The sequence below is a fragment of the Camarhynchus parvulus genome, chromosome 5, assembly GCF_901933205.1.
Source record: "Camarhynchus parvulus chromosome 5, STF_HiC, whole genome shotgun sequence".
NCBI lineage: Eukaryota > Metazoa > Chordata > Aves > Passeriformes > Thraupidae > Camarhynchus > Camarhynchus parvulus.
Genome location: NC_044575.1, coordinates 53,621,815 through 53,632,016, shown reverse-complemented (window position 1 = coordinate 53,632,016; position 10,202 = coordinate 53,621,815). Strand labels below are relative to the sequence as shown.

The 10,202-nt window shown below is 42.2% G+C and overlaps 1 protein-coding gene across 1 annotated transcript; it reads left to right on the top strand.

The window, feature by feature from the left end:
* The first annotated feature begins 8,419 nt into the window (after positions 1–8,419).
* GPR132 (G protein-coupled receptor 132) lies at positions 8,420–9,522 on the top strand. Its single transcript, XM_030950342.1, is given in 2 exon segments — positions 8,420–9,359; positions 9,362–9,522. Coding segments are annotated over 2 exon segments (1,101 nt in total).
* Positions 9,523–10,202: the final 680 nt, after the last annotated feature.

Below are 10,202 nucleotides of genomic sequence, written 5' to 3'. Positions count from 1 at the left end.
CACACTTGTACAATTCCGTAGAAGTGACAGAATTCGACAGTAAACAATTTTTAAGGCTGCTTCTCCTCCTAGGTGCTCTGCTGGCACTGGGCAGCCTCTGCCTTCTGTGCACACCAGCTAAAAGTGACACACTTTTGGGGACTCTGATGAAGCTGTGCCCACAGAACCTCTTTTAGCTCACAGCACTCAGGACTCCACGTGGTATCCTCAGCTACTTCCTGCAGCTCTGGCAGAGCAGCCTCTGAGCACGGCACAAGCTGGAGCACTTCATCATCTCCTCTGTGAAAACCAGGGGAATAAAAGGGAAAAAAAAAAGGTAAGTGTTCCATCTCTGAGTCAAGGCATTGCTTCTATTTGGCAGCGTTTTCCTTTGTTCTGTTCTGGTCACTGCTTCTCCATGCTGTGTATCTGTGCTCAAGAAATGCAGATTGTGTTGATGTCTCACCACAGTCTAAATCTCCTTGTGACTGATGTATTTGCTGGGTCTGTATTAATTAATTGCAGTTGATGCAGCCCCTCCTACCTGTTTTCCTTATGAATTCCCTTTCCTATAAAAAACATATTTCTCTTAGAAATCAACTTTAGTTCCAGTCAGGGATAGATGATTCCTAGGACTGGAGGACTTTGGCAGAATAGAGGTTGCTGGGAGGTGAGCTTTAGCTATTACTGCAGTGCATGAGCCATGAATACAGAATTATAATAGAAATATGAATGCTGGGTTTCTTTTCAGGAGAATTCTCATCCAGCCTTTCCTCTCATCCTTACTCTGCTGGAAAAGCATGGTAGGCATTTAATTGTCAAGTTTACCTGCTGGTCTATAAAGACTAATTGGACACACTACATTCCTTCTTTTTCTCCACCTTTTATTCACACAGCACTGCTGATATCTGGCACTCAGGGATGTGGAGGCTAACTGGAGTTTAAATTAACATTTTTTTTGTCAAATATTTTCAGAGTTGACTACTTTTCCAAAGACCAAAGAGCATCTGGGTTTATTTTAAACCTGTCCTTCTCATAATCCCATTTAGATCTGCTGCTGCCTCTAAACCAGCAGCTCTTTAACTTCCAGCAACTTCGTTGTGGGGAACAGGGGTGTAGGGGAGAAACAAACAAAAACAAAACAAAACAAAAAAACAAAAACAAAAACAAAAGAAAAGAAAGCAAAAAACCCACAAACCTCACCCCCCCACCCAAAAAAAAAAAACCTCACACACTTATTCTGCTCACTAGTACACAATGGGCAAGACTGATTTTCTTCTGAGAAGTTTTCCAAAGTTCTCTACACAGAACACTATATTTAAAGAAATTTAAAGAATATTTAAGGTTTGAACTGGGCACCCCCTCTGCACAAATTTCTGCCTGAAAGTGCAGATGGCTCTTTCAGGTTCAGCATTTCCCAAGCCTCTTGGGAGACACTGATCTTACAGCCTCGCCACGATCATACAAATAACTCTGCTGTCAAGTGTCAGGATGCTTTGGGAAATGTCTCCTAACTGGGATTTTTACATTAACAACTTCCAGGATAGACCCTAAGTGTGCCAACAAACAAAGATGCTCATTGTGGTAGGTGTATAAAGAGCCAGAAGAGATCTGAGATAACGACTCAGACAAAACACCACAGATTAGCAGAAGTGAGTTTGCTCACAGAGATGTCAGAGGTGTGTGTACATTCAAAGAGGAATCTTTGAGCGTCACAGGCTTTTTTGGTATCACTAAAGTCTTAAGGGGAAAGCCCTGCTGTTGGTATGGTAAGGTAGCTACAGGAGGCGACCGAGATGTCAAAAAGGAAAATGGAAGTTCTCCAATTAGTTGAGAGCAAATCAGAGGACAAAAAGGAACAAAGAAATTGTATTTCACAGTAAATGGAGAAGGAGGAAATATTTGTGTGTAAGTTCAGAGCACTGTTAAATACTACTTGTAGGCACTGTTAAAAATAGGACTGTTTCAAGTTAAAAAGGTACCAGGGTTTTTGCAAGGCTTTACAAATCCTACTTGCTCAGAGACATCCACTTTAGACAAAAGTAAAACAATTCTAAGATGAAACTACCTAGACTAGTCAGTAGCAGCCATTATGTCTGTGAGCCCAGGTCTAACAGATCATTAAATTATTTTGGGCAACTCTTTGCTCTGTTTTTCCCCAGCACCATCTTTAGTACTGATGATGCCACCACAGCAGCTTCCATAGAGACCCACGAGGGCAGGGCCAAGACTCCTATCAGGGAGAGATAATCTACTGCCACAAGGTCAAAGCTCAACATTATCTTCAGATTTTCCTACTCCTGGAAAGAGAAGACATCCTATCTGTGCTCACTCTTTGCAGCACAGTTAAGCCATGCTCTGACTGGGGATTTAACAGGGGTGAAAGAGACAAATGGATTTTGGGGGGGCAGAAAGAGCCTGTGATCCCTGTGACTGTAATGATGGCAGTGAAGGTGTCAGTGCAGGAAGAGGGGACACTTGTGGATTTGGGAGTTTGATCAGATGTGTTTGGTTATGAATATGTTCAGTTGCTACCCCAGAGATGATTTTGAGTCACTAGGTTGGGGTGGACATGGCTCTGGACTGGGCCTTTCTATGGCTCTTAGTGTGTCTCTAACTGCAGGTGCCAAAGGTTGGGCAGGAGTCTCCTGTTTGAAGGCCTGCAGGTCAAGAATAAGTAGGATGAAATCCATAAGTAGCTGCTGGGGAAATCCTAAAATCTAAAGGATAACAAAGCACCTCTTTTTAAGGGTTACACTGGTGGGTTTGGACATAGGTCTTGAAGTCAAATTTTCCTCAAACCTGGCAATAAAACACATTCATCTCTAACAGTGTGTCAGCATAGCCAGACCTCCTCACCTTGTTAAAACATCCTGTTCCCTGATATCCCAGACTGTTCTCCAACATCCCAGCCTATTCTTTTAGTAATCCAGAGTAGTATGCATTCACTTCTATACCCTTAGTACCACATCTGCTGGTACTTGGCTGTGCTTCAGCATCTTCGAGCACTCTAATGCAGGAGAGAGGAACGGGAATCACCACTCTCATCCTCTTCTTCTAAAACTTCGTAGCTCCAGCACAAGCCAGTAGGAAAGTTTGGTCAGGTGGGTTTCCAAATGGGCCCCTTCTTTAACAGAAGCTATATACAATTAGACCCCAATGTCAAGGTGACCAATTAAGCTGCAATAGCTTTTTAGTCATTGAGTGCTTGGTGGTTTCAGGTATGGTGAAGTGTGAAGCAGAGCTGCTCTCAGTTGCTCACTTTCACTGCCGCTGCTTCAACACTGACACCTACCTCAGCCTTTTGACTTGACAGGCTTTACAGTTAACCCCAGATTTATGACAGCTTTTCTGGGCTTCCTGTTGCTTCTCCTGGCCATGGAGCCATTCCTCTGGCTCTGGGATCTTTTCCACACAAGCTGGTGGGTACCAGGGAGTAAATCTGCCCTGCAATAGCTGCACTCTGATGCTCTCAGGGAGGACTGAGAAACTTTGCTAGGTCTGAAGTCATGAAATCCTGACTCATAGCCTTTGAATCATGAGACCAACGTCCCCTGGTAGAGGTGAATTCTGGGGCCTATTTTTCACCTGTGAACTTCCCCTACCTACAGTGTTTAAGAGTTTTACCTGCTTTTATATACATTGAATAAAGTGGTCTTAAACCCAGTACAAGGATGTTTTGTCAACATTTCTCCTTCACCCACCAGACATTCTTCTCTCCTGTGCAGTCCCTCTCCAGGTAGCAAGGCACTAAGACACCCAGATTAAGGAAAGATCACTTTTTAAACCTGGGCCTTTGTCAAACCTGAATTATGACAGTTCCCCTTACTAATACCACAGCTGCTCATTTTAGCAAATTAGCACATTTAATACTATTGTGGGATTTCTAGATTGTGGAAAGGGGGAAGTGGATGTATAGATTTATGTAAAAACCTGCATTTAAAAATCTATAGTAATTGAGAGTTCACATCTATGAACAGTGTTATCTTAGGGTAAATGAAGTATCTTTCCCTCTTCAGGAAACACTGCTGAGCTCCTCCCCTCCTGAAAGGCAATTGATTAATAACGTCTCTCTTCTACCATATATCTTCTGTATTTTTATATTTTTTATTATTATCTTCATTTTAATATCTTTGTAAGACTGCTTATATCTGCATTGCATCCCATATCTGCAATACAGAATTAAATATAAAGGCTGTATAACTAATCCCAGGGTCTTGCTGCTTTCAGCTACAAATGCTGAAACTTGTTTTAACCAGCACTAGGCAAGAGAGGGGTTACCTGCTCCACCAGTGGAAGAAAGATATTTTAGGATAGAGTTGTGCTCAGGCTGGATTCCCAGGATAGCCCTAAAAGACTTTTTTTTTTTTCTAAACAGAGTTTTGAAACTCTATTGTGCCAAGATTATATATTCATATATTATGTTCAAATTTTAAACCAAGTTGCTTGAAAATGGGTTTATGTTCAAATTTCAAACTATACAGCTTCAAATCCTGCTGTGTTGTGTGTGTCAGTAAAAATGATTGCTCTGATAGGTAACCAAGTGCAGTCATGGCTGTTCTCCTTTTTATGCTGAGATTTGCTTATAGGAGTGACTTAATTCATAATTTGTTTATTAATAATGGAAAAAAATTTCACTGACTTGCTGGGCATATGCGCCATGATCTGTTTCTATTCAAAGACACCATAAACATTTTTCCTTCTTTCAAGAACAGCAGAGCAAATAGCACAGCAATTTCTTAGTTTCAAGTTAGGAGACACAAAAGTTTATCAGTTGATAATTTTCAGGCAATTATTGTAAGTTCTGCGTGAGGAGAAGCCCAGGTTCAGACATTGGAGGAGGGACACTGCTGGTGACAAGCACTGTAGGCGGCAGAAATGTCACATCTGGGAACTGATGTGTTTCAATATAGATTTGAGTGTCCAATTGACGTCCTGCTGGCACCCTCGTGTCAAACCCTTCCAGCACCACATTCTACCAAGGAAAGCACACAGAGTCCCTCAGGAGAAACTCAGGTCCTCTTTCACTGAAGACTGATTTATGCTTTGAGACACTCAGGTTGTTTTCCTCTACAGATACTGGGGACAGGAAGGAAAGCGCGAAGGGAAAGTTTGTTTTCATTTTAACCATCACAGAGGTTATTTCACTTTGTTCCTAATATCCACATAAATGCCTCAAAACTTTCAGCTCAAACAATAATGCCTGGAAGAGATGGATGATCAGAAAAATATTAGAAAATAAAATATATATTAATTAATGTGCTTTGCTCATGTAATTGTACTCATGTTATGGATTTCACTGTGTCCTTTCTTTTTCTTCTGTCCCTGTGTATCTCAGGTGAGTTACTCCGAAGACTTCCAACCAGTCTCTCAGTCTCTGTCCAACTATTGTGCTTTTTTTTGACTTATCCTTCTCTACCTTGTAACCATAACTGAAATTTTCTTTTTTTACTTTTTCTAATAGTGGCTATTTTTATCACTCCAACTTCTCCTTTGGAAACTTAAACAGTTTCACATGAGTAGTTCATACACAAATAACAAAAAAAAAAAAAAAGAAGACAAAGTAAAGCCTTTTGCTTTCCCGCTTGTTTTCATTTCCCTTTTTTTTTTTCACTTCAGTGTTACTGAAAAGACTTTTCTTGAGAAAAGATTAATGCAACTGACCCAAATGAGCAGCAGGAGCCACTGCATTTTAGGAGCATGGAACGTAATTATCTAGTTGTTTCACAGCATGAAGACAACATAAGAATATTACAAGAGTGTAAATACAGAGCAGGCATGCAGCAAATCTTAGCAGATTACCCCATCTTCCAGTGATTTTTGCTCAGGTGCTTCGTGATCTCTCTGTTCTGGAAGATGAGATGTTTTGCACATCTTGAAGGTGAGAAAGGTGCACGTGATAACTGCGGTATGTCTCGTGCAGTGACTCTCACCGAGCAAGAAGCCTCAGAGTGCTGACAAAAATATATTGAGCTGCTGATGCAAAACACAGCTGCTGTAACACCTATGATTGGTGAGACCTTGCAGATCAGGATAGGCCAAAAAAGGTGAAAACAGCTACTGTGGAGAGGCTTGCTCAACTGAAGGAGTCAGGGCAGCAAAGATAACTCATTGGAACAGTTTGTGTCTCACAAATGGGTTCTTAGATATTGCTCATCCTTGTCATCATCACTATGTTTTACCCTTTATAAATGCTTGAAAATTACTGGGTGTGTGAGAAATCTCTTGAGTTCTGGTGTTCAAACCAAAGCTGATCATCACAAATATTAATAGAAAATGGTGTCTAGTTTTTTTCACTGGTGTAATTATTACTGGTTTTCATTTGAATTAATATTTGAGATGCAGGTTAGCCTCAACATCCCAGAGGAAGACAAAACTGGGAATCGTCTGGGCTGAGCCAAGCGTCAAACTATTAAACTCTAAAGGTCTGAGAAGATAGGAATATGCTTTCAACAGAGGGCTGTAGAGGCACAGAGAAGTTGACTTTAGTCACAGGGTGGATGATTGTGGTGTTACTTCCTTCCCCTTAAGGGTGTGTCAACACAAGAGAAAATGTCACCAGGAGAAATGTCATAAATTGTCTGCTGAGTGCTGCTTTGTGGAGAAAACTCTCTGCAGGCCTGGAGAACTGAGTGGAAGGAGTGAAGCTCTGAACTGGGGGTGGATGCAGTAGCCAGTGGAAGAAGACTCTTCCCTGGACAGGGCTGAGAGCCTTGAGAAGGAGAGGAATGGAGCAAATGGGTGGCCTCCTCTCCTCCTTCCTTATACTGGGCTCCGACTTAGAGCACTCCTCCTCCAAAGCTCCAAAGTTTCAGGACAGTCCTTCAGCACCTGATTTTCTTTTGAATGGTAGGTCCATGCCCATGGCTGCACTTTGTCAGCTGAGGCGTTGTGCTTGGTGCTGACAGCCATTTACATGCCTCTTCGGCTCAGCCCCAGCCCTTTGGCTTAGTCCATATGCCAAACACCAAGGAAAAATGCCTGCTCCAGGCAGGTAGCTTAGAAAGTCACAGGCATCTCCTACCTGAGGCTCCCTCATGGGTGCTGAGCATGGAAAGGAGACTTGGAGCAAAAGTGGGAGAGGAGGAGGCAATACAAACAAACAAACAAGCATTGGCAGCCATGTGCCCACACAACTCTTCCACTGTTTGCTGCCCTGCACCATCACTGACTGCTCTGGGGGAAGCCCTACAGAAAGGAGAATATTCAGACAAGCACAGGATGAGGACAAGTGTGCAAAGCCAGGAGGAGGGAAGGAGAGAGCACCCTCAACCACTCCTGAAGGTGTTTCTATTGAAGTGTGTGGGTAGACAAGCTGATGAGTAACTGAGGTGGTGTGTGACTTGTGCCATGTCCCTGCCCTGGATGTCACCATCTCCCTGACTATGAGCTGTATTCACCTGTTGTGCTTTACCATAGAAAGGGAGGTCTCCAAGACCCTCTGTGGTGTGCAGGTGTACAGCAGCTCTGTGGTGTTCAGTGTACAGCAGCTTTGTGGTGTGCAGGGTTACAGCAGCTCTGTGGTGTGCAGGTGTACAGCATTCTCACACCACCAGGCATGTTTTGAGTTGAGGGCAAGCTCTGTATGTCAGTTCACAGACAAGGCTTGGGCAGAGAACCACTGAAATCAAGCTGACCCTGAAATCAAGCACCTTTTTATCCCCTCTACACAGCAGATTGGTAGGTGGCCCAGAAGAGACCCCTCCTCCTTCACCAAAGGTGGCAGATGCTTAGAGGCAGCAAAAAATGCATCACCACCAGCCCTCCCTTATTGCATCCACTGTGCTCATAAGTTAACGCCAGCTCAAGCACCCTCTGAGTTAAGAACCTTCCTCCAATATCCAACCTAAATCTCCCTGACACCACTTCAGGCTATTCCCTCAGGTCCTGTCACCAGTCTGAGTACTGTGCCATCTTCTCCACACAACAGTGAAGATTCTTTTCTTCAGTCATTCTGAAGATGGGACAATACTGAACCCAGCTTTTTTTTCAAATATGTCTAAGCTGGTCCACAACTTCATACTCATCTGCCTTATTTCTGTAGGCTGACCTCCATATGAGAATTTGGGCACTGGTTACACTTGGCATGAGGAATGATGGCAGTTTTAGCATTTACAGTATGATTTTAGAATGGGAACTGACAAAAAGGAGATGGATGATTTTGTGTCCAGGGACAAAACTCCAGATCCCCCTTGAGAGAGCTTCCACATAGCTACCAGAATCCAGTACAACTCTCAGAGGTGGAGGGATGTGACCCTCTTTTTCTCAGTTCATGTCTGAAGAGGAACATTTCAAACATCCTCCATTCCACCTGCTCCACAAACATGTCAAGTTGGCACCTATGGGACCATAACCTTTACTGACATACTTTTAAGTGACACAATGCTAACTTTCCACCTTGTCTTCTGATTTTTAGGAAATATCAGCTGGAGAAAGAATAATGGAACACTGTCTAAATGAAACTTGTAACTCCACTTGCCCAGAAATTCCTTATCAAGAGAGTCAGACACTTCTGGTTGCTGTTTACAGCATTGTTTTTGCTATAGGCCTTCCAGCAAATTGCTTAACTTCTCTGCTTACATTTGTACAAATCCAAAGGAATACAGTAGTTGCCATCTACATTTTCAGTTTATCATTGTGTGACCTGATGTATTTAAGCACCTTGCCTGTCTGGATAATCTATGTGAAAAATGGGCACAAGTGGACCATGAGTGACATGGCTTGCAGGATAACAGGATTCATCTTTTTCTGCAATATCTACTTCAGCATTCTGCTTTTGTGCTGCATCTCTGTGGATCGTTACGTGGCACTGGTGTATTCTCTGGAATCAAGGGGGAGAAGACAACAGAAAATGGCCACCATAATAGTCTGCATTCTCTTTTTTGTGGTTGCAGGAATCCACACGCCAGTATTTGTTATGGAAGATAAGCAAAACTGTACAGAGGTGAAAACCTGCTTTGAGACAGTGCCCCTTGACTTATCATTGGCTTGTTTCAGCTGTGCTAGATTCCTGTTTGGATTTGTCATACCCCTCACAATCCTGATTTTTACAAACTACAAAATTTTCCAAGCTACAGAAAGAAGCAACAGCTTGACTTGTCGTGAGAAAGCCAAAGTGAAGCTTGTGGCTATTGCCATTATTGCTATTTTCTTGATGTGCTTTGCTCCATATCACGTGGTTCTCATAGTAAGAGCCATATACTTTATGTTTCATCAAGACTGCCCATGTCCATTTGAAAATAAGATATATTCAATTTTTACAGTGTTTCTGTGTTTCAGCACTGCAAACAGCATTGCTGATCCAATCATCTACGTTCTGGTCAGTGAAAACGTCAGAAAAGACTGTTATAGGAGCCTGAGAAGATGGAGAGGGAACTCATCCAACTAAATTCATCCACCGATCACAATACTGACAACATAAAGTTAGAAACGCTAAAAGAATCAGAGGAAGGGCCAAAGAAAAGAAAACTCAAAGGAATAACAGATTCATCTGACATTCAGAAGGCCTGCACCAGTGGCAGAGACCAGGAAAGTGGCAGCTAGCTGGTAGCTGCTGGAACAAATAAGAAGTTCCCAATGCCAGCTGCAGGACACAAGTTTTTATGTGCTGACATCATCTTGCATATCCTGCATGGGCCATTAACTCCTTGAGGATGCTATGGGAGCAATAATTCACATTTCTGTTTGCCTCCTACAATAAACTTTGCCCACCAGTTTCACTGATGAAAATACTGCTTTGCTAAGGATATGTGAAATAAATGAAGTAATTTACTTGGACTAAAATTGGGATCTTAAAAGTTGGGGGTTTTTTTTGGACCGATTCTCTCTCTCATATGAAATAAAACCAGTTTTATCTTCTGAGCAAAATTTTTTTAAAGCATTGCAGAGGAGAACAATATACTGTTCTTAATGTTGAAATTTTTGCTTCTTGAGGAGGTACATGTTCCAGTTCTCATACATGCGCTTTGCTGTTACTGTTTGTGGTTAACCAGTGGAAAATATAAAAAATGAGTAAACATTTTCCTCGTACTCTAGCATGTGACTTCAGGTACATCACACATTCCAGGAGAATTAGATGGCAAAAAAAATGCCTGATAACAGACCAACAGTATTGCTGCTGCATTAGTCAAGATCCTGCACTGCCCTGAAATTCTTAAAATGTACAGTTCTAATGCTTGATAGCTTACAATTAGCAAATTTTACTTGTTTTGCAGTCAGACCTA